Here is a 17,508-nt window from a genome sequence, read left to right as displayed (position 1 = left end):
AGGTCACAATAATCTTTCCTGCTTTTACCTGTCACTCCCACAAGACAAACAGGCAGGCTGTACAGCAAACGCCTCCCTTTCCTGAAGGGCCAGACTGCGGGGTGGGGATGGACAGTGTTCCTCTAGGAAGAGGTCAGGAAATTTGGGCACCAGCCTCAGAAGGGAAAGGTCTCCTATGGCATAATTACGTTTTCCTTCTAATGACAAGAAGGCCTCACTGGAAAAGGTGGGCATGTTCTTGAGTTGGGTCTCTTTGGTTGATGTTCCTATGGTGAGGTCTAAGTCTGGTTCCAGCACCCTGGCGTAAGGAGCACAGCAGTGTCCCCCAGGCACAAACAAGTGAAATGAAAGTAACTTTTCCCTTCTCCAGGAAGGGGGAACAAAATGCCAAAAACTAAAAACAAAACAAGCAAGCAAGCAAACAAACAGGTGAAAATGTAGTAGAGAAGGTAGGCCAAAGGAAACATAATTACGTACATAAAATTTCCTAGAAAAATTTAAGCACACTGTCTATTGTGCCCACCACATTCCACCAAAGCTATGATAAACTGAGTAGCAAAGGGTAGGCTTAATGTGAAAACAAAAAACAACATCCAATTTTATTTGTTCTTTAGCATTGAGATAACTCTCCCTGAATGAAACCAATTTGCTTACCTATCAGCCCATGAGTTAGTGGCATCATTTTCACAGGCCTAAAACAGAGTATGCCAAAATCTCAAAATGGAGAAGACAGAATGGTGTTCCAGAGATTGGGAAGCAAGGTAAAAAACTGAGTAGCCCAAAAACCACTTATGCACCATGGTACTTCCAACTCAAAAAGAAAAAAAAAAAAAAAAAAAAAAAAAAAAATATATATATATATATATATATAATATATATGTATATGTGTATATACATATATTTTATATATGTATATGTGTGTGTATGTACAAACAACTTAAAAAGCAAAATGAGGGGCACCTGGGTGGCTCAGTCTGTTGAGTGTCTCACTCTGGATTTTGGCTCAAGTCATGATCTCATGGTTTGTGAGTTGAAGCCTGGCATCAGGCTCTGCACTGATACCGTGGATCTTGCTTGGGCTTCTCTGGCTCCCTTTCTCTCTGCTCTTCCCCCACTTACATCCTCTCTCTCTCTCTCTCTCTCTCAAGAATAAATAAAAAAAAAAAAAAAAAAAGAGAGAAAAAAGAAAATGAACCCAGTAAGTAAATGCACAGCAGTAATAGAAGATACTGTATTTGGTTGGTTGAAAGCAGATTGCTAACGAGTCCAATTGGCCAGCCATAACCTGAAGTTATTTGCCAGAGTGAAGGGCACTTCTGGGGTCTGTCCTGTGTGGCAAAAGGGCAAGAAATTAACTCAAAACTGACCAGTAGTTTGGATATTTAATGGATGGGAACACACTGTCAAAGAATGCAGCTACTTGCCATCATCTGAACATTACAAGGTGATAAGTTTAAAGAGTTGTATGGTTAATTCCAGGGTGATTTTATTTCATGGAGAGAAAACAAAAAACCCAACAATATCATGATTTTCCTCATAGTAACTGGCATTTTCATTTCTCTTTTATCACATTATACAAAAAAAAAAAAAAAAAATCAACAGAAATGCACCAAAACATACCCCCATACCTCTTAAATTAGCAGACTTAAAATTAAAACTTGAAGCAATATTTTGTTATATTTTGACTCAAACTCTATTTACAAATTAAATTGCACTTACAAAGATAGCAATATTTCTAATATGGTTGTAGGTTATTTTGCTTTATTGTGGTTTTATATCTCAATATAAAACTTTTAAAGCTTTCTTCAATAAAAATCATACTTTCTTTTGCAGTACATAATTCATTTACTCACTGGATTCCTGAACCAGTTTTCTCCTTTTGTGCTTTTCTGATTTTATTTTACAAATGGCATATACCTTCCAAGTAGGTACAATCAGACACTGTACTCATTCTAAGAGACTCATTCATAAAAAGTGTTAAGAAACGAAATATTAGCAGTCTAATCCTTTGGTTCATCTTTCTAACAAAAAAAATTCAACTGATAAAATTTACAAATTGGTGGTAACTCTTCTTTTTGGCTAAAAACAAATCCACCAGGTAGATTACTGATTAAAATCCAACACTGCTTTAAAAGTACCACATTCTTAGTCTCATCTGACTGCTTGAGGACGTCGCTGCGTGCAACTCGTTTGACATGACACAGGATACAGTAAGGCACAAGTGGATGGTAAAAGAGAAAACACTTTAGGACTCTTGCGCTTTTCTTCCCGCACAAATACTAAAATATGTACCGTTTCCATGATAAAATAACGAAAAAGAAATACACATTTTTTTTGTTATGAAATACCTATACAAAATTTTTTAAAATTTACACCATCTGAGCTGCCAAAAAAGGTTTTAAAAAAGTATCAATTATTCCCCGTACATAAAACTCTCTCTCATCAGTAGGTCCAAGAGAAAAATGTCCAGGGCGCTTTACAGGAGGGAGGAGGACAAAAACAATTCCCCTTCCTGTGCTCCCTGACCCCAACATAAGACAACACCAAAGGTCAGATGTTTACAGTAGTGTATTCTACTTATCATGACAAACGACTGGAAGCTGGAGGAAAGGAAGCGCGCCTGGACCGCAGTAAGGCACATCCGTGGACAGAGCAGCAACCCCGGCAGGCGGCCTGGGGGTGGCGCGTGCCTCCCCGCCTTCCAGGGAAGACAAAGGACTGCGTGAGGCTCCTCCGGAGGGCACGGGAACATCTCAACAGCAGGGGGAGACACGGGAGGTAAAACCTGCAGGTGAAGTTCTATACAGAAGTGGTCACTCGGTCAATGGTGTGATTGACCTCGTTCTTGTTTGAATCCAGTCCTTTAGCAGCATTCCGGTCGTTCCGTAAATTCTCCACTGTCTTTTTCATATTCTTTAGCTCCCCAGGGTGTGGAGTGGCTCGCCTCAGAAGTGTTCTCTGCAAACAAACAAGGGAGTGAATGTTTTGCTTTTATGCCTTTACTCTTTCCAGCAGGCGGCTGGGAGGCAGTGGCCTCCTTACCTCTGAGGAGCTATGAGTTAGAGTGGGTGGGAGCACCTCCTCCTGCCCCACGAGTGTTTATCGGCTGCTTACCAGTAAGCACTTAAGGGAACATGAACGTGGCACAGGACTGGTCTAGTCAAGACTGAAGGATTACTTTCACAATAAAAGGGTACTTTGTAAAATGTGAAATTAGTATAATATGAAAATAAAGTTCGATGAACAGCAAGAAAAAAAAGATTAAGATGTTAGTGTGGGGTGCGGAGAAAGAAGAAGATAAAGGGGTCAAAAACTTAAAATCCCTGAAATGTCCTATTACCCCAAGTGGTTCTGACTTCCTTCAACCCTGGAGGCATAGAAGTGGAAGGAAAAGGAAAGAAAGAGAGAGAGACAGACAGACAGACAGAAGGGCTTCTTTTCTTATTCCGCTGCTGTGTGTGTTATTTACGTCACCTACTGGAGTTCACAGTCTTCTAATAAAGGCCACGGTGCTGGAAGTGAAGTGATATGGCAGGGGCAATCTTTAAAAAAATGTATTATTTGACATGTTACATGCCCTCTGGCTCATAAAACAGTATCTGTATCTTTTAAATGGACTGTCCAAGGAGTTTCAGGAGGAGCCTAAAGTAAGTTAACACAAAACTGCCAGGGCACTGTTGTGGCCATGAAGGAGCGGGTGAAATCATCCCCCTCCAACAAGGCAGGAGGAATCAGCTATGAGGAGTCATTTCTGCTCAAGTTATTTTTTCATGACTAATTCCTACTTTGTAATCCACTACTGTAAATGGATGAAATCCCATTCGGTGACAGCTGGAATAACAAAGACTACAGACAGTAATTTAAAAACCACACATTGCTTTGGGGGCTGCAGTTACTCCCTCTCAGCTCTGCTTATGAAAATCTCAATTAGTGCAAGGAGTTTAAGCCAAAGTCAACTTGTAGTAAGATTTCGAGAGTTGTCACTGACTCCTGGAGATGTCAGCTGCCTGAGAGACATTTTCAAGTGTGAATGGAGTAAGGCTAAGTAGTACTTTCAGATCTCTTGATTTTTGGATAAAAACTAGTAAATTAACCCAACTAATATCACAAGCACTCTGCCTAAAGGTGAAGAGAAGAATGGTTACGTGAAGAAGACACAGAAGCATGGCTCCACAGAAGGCAAGCTAAGTCACACTGCGAGATGTGAAGGGAGTCAATGTGGTACACCTATAAACGGGCGTGGGGAGGAGACTTCCTTCACCGAGAACAACAGACACAGAAAAAATTCCCCATCAAGTTACTGCAGGCAAGAAGGGAAGCTATCACAAATAAAGAAAAAGAGTATACACTATTCAAACAAACAAACAAACAAAAAACAGAGTTCCATTTGCTTTATATACATTTGGTGAATCGGTACCTAGAAGTATCTAGTTTTGCCTTCTAAATTTTTTTTTTTTTTTTACATGCTGAAGGCAAAGCAGAGAACAGTCAATTGGAAATTAAAAGAAATCCTTATTTTCCAGGTAGGCCGTCAATTTCCACCTCCATACCGTTTCATTGTCTTCTTCGTCTTTCTCGTCTTCCAAAAATCGGATTGCACTGACTCTATTCACGGCACGCTCATTCCAGGCCTCATCGGAGACATCATTCACCAAGCTTTCCAGAGCCCCACAGCGAGGCAGGTTCTCTGTCACGACAAAGACGACATTAGTTGGGAAGTCGGTTCATGTGACTGGTAACTACTATGCAGTATTAAAAAAAAATTTAAATGAAAAGAAAAAAGTCTGGGACAGGGTTGCCCTTTCTTTTCAATGATGCATGATTCAATCTGAGATCATATAAAAGATCTGTTAAATTAAGGCTTAATATTTCATTAGAGAATGTCATCATAATTTGTAGAATCCTTTCTCACAATTCTTTTCTATACACTGACTTTGGGACACCAGTACTTCCCTCAGTAACACTTTCTGCCTTGTTTTTCCCCTGGGGTCTTAAAAGCTCTTCTAACAAGGCTGGGATTGGCAAGATGCTTTGGGGCCTTTCCACTTAGGGGACTCCTGTTCTCCCAGAGCACTCTAGGTCTCTTTTATAAAAACCAGCTCTCAGAAAAGGATTTTTATAGCAATTTGATGTTACTATGAATATTTTTTAAAACCACACGTAATTTACAAAACAAAGGAACAATGACTCAAAACAACAGAATGGCTGCAACGCTGTTCCACAGTGGTGTTCAGTACTAATCCTCTAAACCATCAGTTTGGATTTTAAGGGACTCTGTTAACTTTTTAAAAAGTATCTGTATTTTCAGCTTTAGCCACAGTTCAAATCCAAAAGGCTGTTTAAGGAATTTCAGATATGATAAGCAGGTGTGAGGGGTACGTTTTCTGCAAAGGTGCAGAGGAGCGTTCCCAGAGGAGACCCCCAGTGACCTCACCCAGGCTGGTCCGAGGAGTATATTAGACAAGTTACAGATGCATGTGGGAGTAAGAGGTCGTATAGATAGATATTAGCTCCTGTTCCTGTTAGTAGGAGCATGTGGCCATGTGAGTATTGTCCTTAAATTCACCTTGGCAAGTAGGTTCAGAAGGCAGCTGAGGAAGCAAGACACAGGTCAAAATCTTCTCTCCTGTGGCGTGATCTGTGTCCGTCTGGAACGTGAGCAGAGGCTGGGACTGGTTGTCCGACAACCACAGAGCCTTCAGCTTCAAGGCGGTCAGGGATAAAGGCAGATGTAATAGCCTAATTTAAAACAAAAGCAGACATCAGGGTCTCAGATTTTATAATGACATCAATTCCTGTCAATACAGACTGAATAAAAACATTACAAAGAACCTCCTGGGATCGGGTTCAACATGGAACAAGATGTTAATGTTTATAATAAGATCCTTGGGGCGCCTGGGTGGCGCAGGCGGTTAAGCATCCGACTTCAGCTCAGGTCACGATCTTGCAGTCCGTGAGTTCGAGCCCCGCGTCGGGCTCTGGGCTGATGGCTTGGAGCCTGGAGCCTGCTTCCGATTCTGTGTCTCCTTCTCTCTCTGCCCCTCCCCCCTTCATGCTCTGTCTCTCTCTGTCTCAAAAATAAATAAATGTTAAAAAAAATTAAAAAAAAATTTATAATAAGATCCTTGACGTATTCTTTGTGAGCAGACTCCTCAGTTCAGTCACTGGGCTTCCCTCTTCTGCTGTCATCTCTCTTATTAGCACCTCTGGCCATGGGGCAAAACATGAGGAAATTACAGAACACATGAGTCAAGTCTTGCACTAGGAGGTTTCGATTTAAAGAGAAAAAAGGCCAGAGTAATTGTGGAAGAACCCAGAAGCAGCAGTTTTTACTGAGTCAATGGCAACAGCCTCACCGACGATTACCTGTTTCCAGTAGCACCTGGCAAATCAAGACGACAGGAAGCAGATGCCTGGGATGTTGAAGAGTTTAAGTGGCAATTCAAATAAAGATTAAAAAGTTTTTTGCTTGGATTGCATTCCTCTAGGGAGCTTATTTTTAGGTATCCATTTCAAACATATGTCTTCCAGTTTCTAGAAGCTCCCACTTCCCAGACTCCTATGTGATAATTAATGTCCACTTCACATTGTTTCAGTTTCAAATGAGATCGTATATATTAAAGCACTTTAAAAACTGTAATGTGACACGTGAAGATTAATTTTATATTTATGTTCACACAAATGTCTGACAGTGTCTACACTCAATTAACTCTATTTAGCAAAGATCCGCACCAGGAATCATACGTACTTGGTACTTGCCAAAGATTACTTTAGTGCAGTGGTTCTTAACCAGGGGCGCTTCTGCCCCTAGGGATAGCTAGCAGTGTCTGCAGACATTTTTGGGAGGTGCTGCTGGCATCTAGAGGGTAGAGGCCAAGGATATTGCTATACATCTCATAATGCACAGGACAGCCCTGACAACAGAGAATTATCAGGCCCAAGACGCTAACAGTGCGAGGGGTGAAAAAGCTGCTTTAGTGAAAACCAATGCTTTACACACGCCTACTGGTGCATGATGAAAATAACCAAACCTCTGTTAGGTACCAGAAACTTCAGATGCAAAGAAGCTAAGGTTGTATTTGATAAGGTATTTTTACTCTGAGGATGTCTCTATGTATTAAATTACAATCTTGGCAGGGTCTTCATAGGCTGGACAATAATGAGGTGACTGCATTCTGAGGACTCCAAGATGAGGAACATTTTCTTAAAAGAAATCCCTGGCTCAGTAATACCATCAGAAATTCTATGACAGCATATATTGCTGGGGTTCTTTCTTTTATGATATTGCACACCTATCTCCAGTTAACACATGTGGGGGATCTACCTACACATCTTGCCAACAGATTAATGCTGCATTTTCAGACATAGATGCCATTCTGAATTGACAGGCTTATGGAAAATTAATGTGAACTCTATGTAGAGATATGAAGACAAGTTGCACTCCAATATTATAAAACTATCTAAATAAAATGTAAGCACAGACTGGTTATTTTAACAAATGAAGTGAAAATGATCAAAGAGTGCATCGAGAGTGTTAACAACGAATGTATTATTGACAAACTTTTCACAAGAAAAATGTATTGCACATGATATTTACAATATACTAGTCATGCAGGCAACAATATAGTTTCTTTTCCTAACAATTAGTCCCGCAAAGGCTGGTCCATCCCACACATATGTACTGGGTGCAGTACTGAGTCAGTGGAATTGTACCTCAGTGTCAATGCATCCATGAGATCTGCTTACGTTAAAGTACCCATGAATGGGGCGCCTGGGGGGCTCAGTTGGTTGAGTGTCCATCTTCGGCTCAGGTCATGGTCTCACAGCTTGTGGGTTTGAGCCCCGCACCAGGCTGTGCTCTGACAGCATGCAGCCTGCTTCAGATTCTGTCTCCCTCTCTCTCTGCCCCTCCCTTGCTCACTCGCTCTCTCCCCCTCTCAAAAACAGACATTAAAAAAAAGTCTCTATGTATTGTACACTACAAAATTTCACTAATAAGGGCCAAACTGACTGAGAAAGAAATACATACTTTTAAATCCCAGAATCCACCAAGGGCAGTGATGGGCTTATACCATGAAGGACGCCCAAGGGGATCCAAGGAAGCAGAGGCTTTACAGCTCTACTCACTGTCTTGAGGTGCTGGGTCTATGAAGGAGATAGAAAGTGAAATCTCTTCTGCTTATACAACAAATTATTCTTGCCTCTGCCCAAAGGCTGTCACACATACACTCAAATGCAAGGAAGTTAAAGACAGGAGACATGTATTTGCCTGGCCTGGTGACAGGGATTTTAAGACTACCCTAACATACTGTGAAAGCTTCAAGTACCTCAAAGTCTTTCATTTTACTACTAACAAAAGGATAATTCTTTTGAATGTCTGTTCCTACTTCTTTAGAAATGTTTCAAGTTTTAGAGTCTAGGCACGATATCTACGGTTAGTGCCTCTAAATTTCTTAATCATGAGGGCATAAAGGAAAAAAAAATTAAGATTTTAAAACTGGCACAGAACACAGATACTCAAACATGGTCACCATACCTTTTTATTAATGTTTGTTTTGTTTGTTTGTTTGTTTTGAGAAATAGAGTATAAGTGGGGGAGGGGCAGAGGGGGGGCGGACAGAGGATCTGAAGCAGGCTCTGTGCTGACAGCAGCGAGCCCAATGCAGGGCTTGAACTTACAAACTGTGAGATCATGACCTGAGCCGAAGCTGGATCCTGGAGCCCCTGGAGCCCCTAGTCATTGTACCTTCTTAGAAGAATAACTGGCTTTGCAGCTAAGTACTAAACCAAAGGTATAAATAAAAGGCTAAACAGAGCATCAATAATAAATAACAGCTTGTAAGGATGACAAATCACGGTAAAGGCTGAAATAAATGACTAGACTCTACAATAACAGATCTTAATAATGACATTCAACCAAGCCATGTAAGATTAGTGACTTGTCTAGAACACCAGTTTCCTTGTGAAAAATCAGAGTGCCAGCTTGAACACGGCTGTTGCCAGCCGAGCACACACCACACATGAGCTCGTTGGCAAGCGTCCCAGGGAGGGTGTTTCAGAGTGTCAAAGACAAAAAAAGAAAAAAAAGGGGCACCTGGGTGGCTCAGTCCATTAAGCGGCAACTTGGGCTCAGGTCATAATCTCACAGCTCATGAGTTCGAGCCCCATGTCAGGGTCTGTGCTGGCAGCTCAGAGCCTGGAGCCTGCTTTGGATTCTGTGTCTCCCTCTTTCCCTGCCCCTCCCCTGCTTGTGCTCTGTCTCTGTCTCTCAAAAATAAATAAACGTTAAAAAAAACTTTTTTAAAAAGAAAAAGAAAAAAGCTCTTTTTTTAGAGATCCTCACACCCTGCCCCATCTGTGTGTGTGCGTGTGTGTGTGTGTGTGTGTGTGTGTGTGTGTGTGTGTGTATTCTTGCTTTCCAGAGGAGTTAATAATACATTTTTGGTTTATTCTGGTACCTTCTGTACTCTGCAGAATCAACACAAGAAACCACTGTCCTATTTGTCCACATCTCTGTGTTTTATTTAGGGCCCCATCCCCCTAAAATAAAAAGCCTGTGGTTACTATTTACATCAATGGTATAAGGACTACAGCAAACGAATAACCACACCATGAGCCAAGCCTCTCATTTCCAGTTAAATCCACGACCAATCAACCTGAAGTGACCTTCCCTATCTCTGCACTACTGTAGCGACTGCACTGTCAAGTTTATTTGACAACTAAACATGGCTAGACTGGTTAATTTAATATTGACTTAACCTATCATTGCATACGTCTTACAATGGAATGCTTCATCTTTTACCTCCTGCTGGAATTTTTAGTTTTAAGCAGAGTTTCCAAAAATGTTTAAAGATACATAGAACATGATCGGTAGGAAAAAGTAACTGAAATATCTAAAGGGAAAGCCCCCTGTGACCTCAGGCCTCCACCCCTCCTCTAGGGGAACTGGTATTGATGTTTGGGTGTACTGCACAGATATGTTGTTTTAAAAACAAAAATGAGAGTACTACGTATGCCCAACAGTTGCTCTTTTTACTCAGTACCATGGGCCTCCTGTGTCACTACACAGAGAGATCATCTCATCCTTTTAAGTGCTTAGTACTCCACGGTATAACCACACTGCCGTGTTGTGTTTTGTCTTTAAGATTTCTTCCCAGCTTTACTGAGCTATAATTGCCATGAACACTGTGCAACTTTAAGGTGTACCTGGGATGATTTGATACACTCATATATTCCCCAGGGACTTACCACAGTAGGGTTAATTAACACCTCCATCCATTCGCATAACTACCACCTTGTGTGCGTGTGCGTGCGTGTGTGCGCGTGGTGAGAACATTTAAGATCTGCTCTCTTAGCAACTTTCAAGGATATAATACAGTATTATTAAATGCAGTCCCCATGATAGACATCAGGTCCCCAGAAATTATTCATCTTATAACTGGGAATTTGTACCCACTTATCAACACCTCCCTTCCTCCCCTATCCCTAGCCTCTGGTGACCTCCATGCTACTCTCTATTTCTACGAGTTCAGCTGTTTTTAGATTTCACATGTGAGATCATATAGTATTTGTCTTTTTCTGTCTGACTTATTTCACTTAGCATAACGCCCTCAAGGTCCATCCATGTCATAAATAGCATGATTTCCTTCCTTCTCACTTCTTTATCCATTCATCTGCTGACAGTGTTTAGGTTGGTTCCATATCTTGGCTACTGTGACTCATGCTGCAATGAACATGGGGGTGCAGATATGTCTTCGATATCCCGTTTTCATTTCCCTTGGACATACATCAGAATGGGATGGCCAGATCATAGGGTAGTTCCTCTATGTTTTGAGGAACCTCCACACCGCCTTCCCTAGTGGCTGCACCAATCTGCATTCCCATCAATGGAGCAAGAGGGTTCCCCTGTCTCCAAGTCCTTACCAACACTTGTTACCTCTTGTCTTATTGATAACAGCCATTCTAACAACTGTGAGGTAATGTTTTAGTATTTTTGAATTTTTTAATGTTTATTTATTTTGAGAGAGAGAGACAGAACGTGAGCAGGTCAGGGGCAGAGAGAGAAAGAGATTGGGAGACAATCTCTTTGGGAGATTTGGGAGAACCCAAAGCAGGTTCCAGGCTCTGAGCTGTCAGCACAGAGCCCGACATGGGGCTTGAACCCACAAACCATGAGATTACGACTTGAGCCAAAGGTGCCCCAGGTGCCCCTGTTTTAGTATTTTTAAATTTAATTTTTTGGATTATAAAATTCAAAGGTACAAACTATTCCCCCATTGACCTCCACTGTTTCTAGTATTTTACTATTCCTCCTCAGAGATCCTCAAAATACCAGAGATATTGTGTAGTTGGTGGACAGTCCTGTGGGAAAGAGTAAGAATTAAGGAAATGTGTATTCTGTGTCCATGGGTAGCTGATGATAAAAGACATCTTCTGGGCGCCTGGGTGGCGCAGTCGGTTAAGCGTCCGACTTCAGCCAGGTCAAGATCTCGCGGTCCGTGAGTTCGAGCCCCGCGTCGGGCTCTGGGCTGATGGCTCAGAGCCTGGAGCCTGTTTCCGATTCTGTGTCTCCCTCTCTCTCTGCCCCTCCCCCGTTCATGCTCTGTCTCTCTGTGTCCCAAAAATAAATTTAAAAAAACGTTGAAAAAAAAAAAAAAGACATTTTCTCTGTTACTGTACAAGATTGGATACTTAGTTTCCCAGTGGCATTTTATTATTCCATCAAACTTGTCAAAGAAAGTTTGTGGAAACTAACATGCAGTCTCTGTGCCATTTGCTTTTTTATATGCTTGAGAGAAGAGGCAAAAACTTCTGTCCCATGTGGCAGGATTTCCCATGGTGTAACGTTTCTGCAAGCTAAAAAGCTGACATTGTAGCCTTTTTTTTTATTAGTTTCTATACTAATACTTAAAATAAGTAGTAATTAAATATTTTAATAGGTTTAAAATTTGGTTATGAATCCATATATACATGGGCTAAAAGACACACTTCACTGACTCAGCCGACAGCTATGTAAGTGCACTTTTTAATGAGGTTTTCTCCACCCCAGCCCAAACATAATAAAAATTTAACTTTCCCTCCTGCGAACTAGAGAATAGAGCCTTCACTCCTGTGAAGAGCAATTTTTAGACATCAGAGCCATCATTCTGCTCAAGAATTAGCGATGTAAATTCATGCTCACCAGCGTGACAAGAATCCGGGAAGGTTTGGAGTCACCGAGTTCCTGCTGCTGGTGGTGGGGGAAGAACCACCCTTCCCAAGCTCTACACTGTGCGTGGGACTCAGTCCAGCAGAAAGTCAACATTCAACTCAAATTAATCCCGAGTCTCCAGTAACCGGTCAGTGGTCTTAAGAATCTATCAAGATGTCCTGAAAGCCCTAACTTGAAAACGGTGGGCATTCCCTGAGGCCTACTGTGTCCTGTAATTTATTAGCACCATTATCTACAATGGATTAGCCAGAATGAAAAATAGTGGCTTGTGCCTGACCTCAGTGACTAGCTAATCAGCACCTAGCACACCATTCTCCAAACACTCTTCAGACTGCTGCTATCTACCATTCAGAATCAGTGATCATTTTGCCCTGGCTGAGCACTTTTTCTCCCATCTGACTATGTAATACTCAAAAGCATTTTTAAAATTCCTTTGGTGATGAAGCCTGTGACACAAGGCATTTCGCAGTGGCCTACTATTCACTCTACAAAACTAACATTTTTAACATTTTCATTTGGGCGACAAGAATTTACCAGGCTTTTATTGTAAGTACCAGGCACTGTGCAGGGATAAATGGCACAGTGACACAGGTGCCACATTTAACTTCAGGCACTGTTAGGTTTATATGGTTACACACACATTTATCGTACGGTGCTGAGTGCTATGTTAGGGAGAATTGAAAAAAAAAAAAAAGCAGGCTCCAAGAGAAGAAGGCTCCCTGGTGAAAATGAAAGCATGAGCGATGAGGGATACAAGTGGGAGCCAGAGAAGGGGGTCCCAGCTAGAAAGAGTAGCTGGTCTAGGCTCGGGGGAAAGAAAGCACGTGTACCATCCGAGGTGATGAAACTAGTACAGAATGACTGAAACAAATCTGTATTTTACAAAGGTGAAGAGAAGGCATATTCCAGAAACCAGTGAGCAGTCCACCATGACCTCTGACCCCAGAACTTGAGAAATGCACTGCTGTGACCTTGGGGACACTCGTCAGGTGGCTCTTCACTTTATCACAGACGATGGATCACTTGGTGATTCTGACATTAGCTGTGTTATCCTTTGGCCGGAAAAGCATCCCCGGATACAATTTTATTTACAATTTCAGGGGGTTCAGAATCACCAGCAGAGCACATCAAGATCCCTGGTTCAAATCTCGTTCAAACTCATTCAAGCTCATTCTTCAGATGAGGAAACTCAGAGGCTCACGATGACGTACAAAAGCTAGCTATAAAAGCTGAAGTAAAACCCAAGTATCCCAGGTCTCACACAGTGCTGTCTCCCTTACATCAGCATACTGCTGTTCTGAGAAGCATTTCCACAAAAGTGTCCACTTCAACTTCAAAGTGCCCCACACTTACTGTCCCTCATCTGTCCAATGATCCACTGTCCCTGCTCTCAGACTAACAACTTCCTGGGCCCTGGGTCATTCGACTCATCAGTATATATTCTAGAAGACGGTGCAAAGGCAAGATGGCAAAGGTTGGGGTGCATGAACATTTGGTTCTTTTTCTCAAATAAAGCAAACCAGGACATGCTTACCTGTTCCCTGCCACATCTAGGACATGAAGCTCTGTTGCCTGGGACACCTCTGCAGGTATCCGAGTCAGTCTATTGTCACGCACACAGAACACGGTGAGGCTGCAGCACCCGCCAATCTACAATGAGAAAGAAAATACAGGCTTTTTTTCCAGGTTTTTTTGGAAGATGGTGGTGTGAGTGGAGTACCTTGTTTATCAAATGGCATGAGAAGGATGCATAAAATGACACTGATGACCAACTATGATTAATTTAAATCATACAAAGTACTAAGTAGTCCAATAAGGTCCTAAAAATCTCTGCAATACATGAAACTCAGAGAGCCTAAATTAAATCACGAAAAGAAACAGGACGGTTCAAAACTTACACTCTGAAATGCAAGTCATTTTCCACTGCTATCTAATGCAACCGCGTCTTTTAAATATGTTAACTAAGCCACACAGGTCCAGACAATTATTGTTCGGTAATATGGGAGACTGAAAATTCTAAGTTTCAAAAATAAGGCCAAGGATGATCCATATACACCCCTCTGAAGACCTGCCCATTATATTAAATTTAGTATTCCCAGTGTTCCAGTTCATTTAAGAAACAGAGAGAGAGAGAGAGAGAAAGAAAGAGAGGAAGGGAGGGAGGGAGAAAAAAAGACATCTGATAGATGACACAGTACACTAATTTGCACCATACATCTTTTAATAGCTTTCGGTTATTCACAACTTAATTTGGTAAATTCATTGTTCGTTTTCCTTTGACAACTGCAAAATTAACACTATTTTAGCAAAAATTGAATTTGGTAAATACATACATTAATCTGGTAAAACTAATGTGGGTAGAAGTGTATCACTATCTGTATCCACACCAAATTTGATTACCATTTATTTTTAAAGTAAGCGATTCAAAGGTAATTGAGCTTTGCTTGGATCTAGTCTTCAAAAAAGAACAGAAGCACAAAAGAATTCAATCATCCTCTTGAACAAATTGGCTCTGGTTCCTATGGTCAGGAAAGCTGGACCAAGAGGGTGGAAACACAACTTGATCTCAGACACAACAACATTCAGGACTCCATACAGAACTACATTCTCCCTGTACTCACTATCCTCACCCAGGGCGGCTGCGAGAAAAGGCTCATGAAGGAACCTATTGATGTCTCTCGAACACATGGAAAAATACTCCAGAGCCTCCCACTTGAGGAGGGGCAAGAGACTTGCATCTTCAGTGATATCTGAACACATCTTATGCCCTTTCCTATGACACGTGTTGTGTGTATGTATGTATCTCAAAGAGAAGAAGGCATATTTATGAAATTGCTACATAATTATCTTCATGAACAATCTTATCATGGCTTCCCTTAGGAGTTCATATAAAGATTCTGAGATAATACATTTAACCACAGTATTTAACCATAGTGGATGTAAAAGAAAAATAAACATAAGGAAACATGAAAATCCATCTAAAATGGAAAACACCCAGATATGTGGAAAGACTTTTAGTTTGTCCCCATTCTTTCTCAGTGTTCACATTTCCCATCCCAGCAAAACTGGTGCTTTCACTGTCCTCTAAAATACATCATTTTAGGGGTACCTGGAGGGCTCAGTCAGTTAAGCGTCTGACTCTTGATTTTGGCTCAGGTCATAATCTCACGGTTCATGGGATTGAGCCCTGTGTAGGGCTCTGTGCTGACAAGTGTGGATTCTGCTTGGAATTCTCTCTCTCCCTCTCTCTCAGCCCCTCCCCTACTTGCTCTCTGTGTCCCTCTGTCCCTCCCCTGATTGCACTCTCTCACACTTTCTCTCTCTCTCAAAATAAATAATTTTTAAAAATAACAAAATAAAAATAAAATCCATCATCTGGGTCCCACTGTTTCCTATAGAAATGTTCTTATTTTTTCTGTCCTTCTAAATCTTATCAATCATCCAATATTAGCTAAACATCCTCTACATCATCATGTCTTCCCAAAACCCACCGGTCCACACCAATGCAGCACTCTCTGCGTTTCTTTTGTAATTATGGTCTACACAGGCCCTCTGACAGATTGTTTCACCAAGCTGTTTAATTCGTGCACGTACATATAACCAGGGTGCTTGGCAAGTACCGTACCCATCCCATCTACCTACCAACTTTTCTCATTTAGACATGTTTATACAGTTAATGTTTATTTGTTTACTAACTAGTGAAAGGCTGCTGCTTAAAGTTAGTGCCTGCTTCTATGTGTAGCAATGAAAGCCAAACAACTCTTGTTTTCTCTAGAAAACACTAGAGTGTCCTCTCTTAGCTTCTATAAACATAGGGCCCCCATATCATGTCCTAAAAGAGGGGTGCAACAGGATCTTTGAGGGGCTTGGCATTCTTCCCTCCCTTGAGGAAGGGAATCAATCATCAGTTTTACTCAGATGCCCAGGAATACCATGCAAGGATTCAAAACTGTGAATCTTCAGAGGATTGACATGATTAGATTCTCTCTGATAAACTGAGATGAGCCCAAAAGAGATCTACTCATGGGCAGGAATACCCAAGCCCCTCATGGAAGGGAACCCCCCGTGGCCCTGCTCCATGTGGAGGGGTATCTGCACTGGGGTCAGCGGTGGGCCTGTATGCCATGTGGAAGGTCTTCCAGATCAGCCCGAGGCTGAGGCTGGACACCCCTCACCCTTACGATCCTGGCCTGGCTTTGAAGACATAAGATTTGTCCGTACTGCAGGGAGCCAAAGCAGATGATATCAGTTATTCACATACACAACCCTCACAGTGGCAAAATAAAACTCCCGGAGCAGTGTACAGAGCTGAAACTGCATCATAATTTGGGACGCTTTGTCATGAAGCTGTCCACTGCTCCAGCCACCTGTAGGATATCTGTTTGGGGGCCCTAATACTACACCATGTGAACGTTTTCAATCTGTACCATGGACATATATTATCTGTTACAAAAATTAATTAACTAATTGCAATGGGTCAGAGAGGGCTCTAATCGTTGTTAGAGCAATGAAAGTTTTGGACAAGTAAACACTCAAGTATTTGGGGGGAAATAGTGTCAACTTCCACTGGAGTGTGGGAGCTGTCTCCTGTGCTTATAGTCTCATTTATTTGTTTTTTTCTTTTTCCTGTCCCATTCTAATCTTATACCCATTTGAGACCTCAAGGGGTAGAAAGCAATTGTATTCAAGAGCCTTCTAGGCACTCTGGGTTGTCACGGTGGCGGTGGCGGGCAGAGTAACCTCCTGATCTCTATTGTCTAAGGTTTTCAGAAAACAATGCCAACAAAGAGCAAGTGTTATTGCAGAGCGTGCTGGGGATGCCTTCATCACCCTCAGAGGCACATGCTGTCCCAGGCAAACAGTCACACAGAGACCTCTTTCCAAATCAGCCAGGAAGGCATGCCACGAACCTTTGGCTTTTAGAAAAAAATGTTAAGCAGTAAAAACCATAACTCAAAAGGCACAGTTCTTTATAGACCTTAGGGAGGGAAGTGGTGCCATGGAGTGGATGCTTTGAGATCACACAGACCTGGGCTGGAATCTAGCTTCCGTCATGTGTTCTGTGGTCTTTAACCAAAAGTAACAATCAGGGCTAAACTGAATGAAACCACAAATAAAATTTAGCACCTATCATAGAACCTGGACTAGTAAATGTGGCTGGCAAATAAACATGAGCGTTACGGCCTTTTCAAGAAGCGAAAGCCCCAGATCCAAATAGCGAGTGCAGACAGCACCGACGTACTAAGTTGCTGGAAGTGTACCGATGCTGGTGAGCTCTCCCCAGAACACACTTGAGC

The 17,508-nt window shown here is 41.8% G+C and overlaps 1 protein-coding gene across 1 annotated transcript in view; it reads right to left on the bottom strand.

The window, feature by feature from the left end:
- Nucleotides 1–1,363: 1,363 nt before the first annotated feature.
- The window catches only part of LRRC1 (leucine rich repeat containing 1), a 135,490-nt gene continuing 119,345 nt past the window's right edge, over nt 1,364–17,508 (bottom strand). The window contains exons 11-14 of the mRNA XM_040473781.1: nt 13,746–13,861; nt 5,567–5,739; nt 4,551–4,687; nt 1,364–2,958 (exon numbers count right to left, since the gene is read on the bottom strand). Coding sequence (XP_040329715.1) covers nt 2,800–2,958; nt 4,551–4,687; nt 5,567–5,739; nt 13,746–13,861 — 585 coding nt within the window. The 3' untranslated portion in view covers nt 1,364–2,799. The remainder of the gene's footprint in view (nt 2,959–4,550; nt 4,688–5,566; nt 5,740–13,745; nt 13,862–17,508) is intronic.

This window comes from Herpailurus yagouaroundi, unplaced genomic scaffold (genome assembly GCF_014898765.1).
Source record: "Herpailurus yagouaroundi ecotype Mexico unplaced genomic scaffold, PumYag 139, whole genome shotgun sequence".
NCBI lineage: Eukaryota > Metazoa > Chordata > Mammalia > Carnivora > Felidae > Herpailurus > Herpailurus yagouaroundi.
Note: the sequence above shows the minus strand (reverse complement) of the source record. Positions and strands in the feature narration are given on the sequence as shown.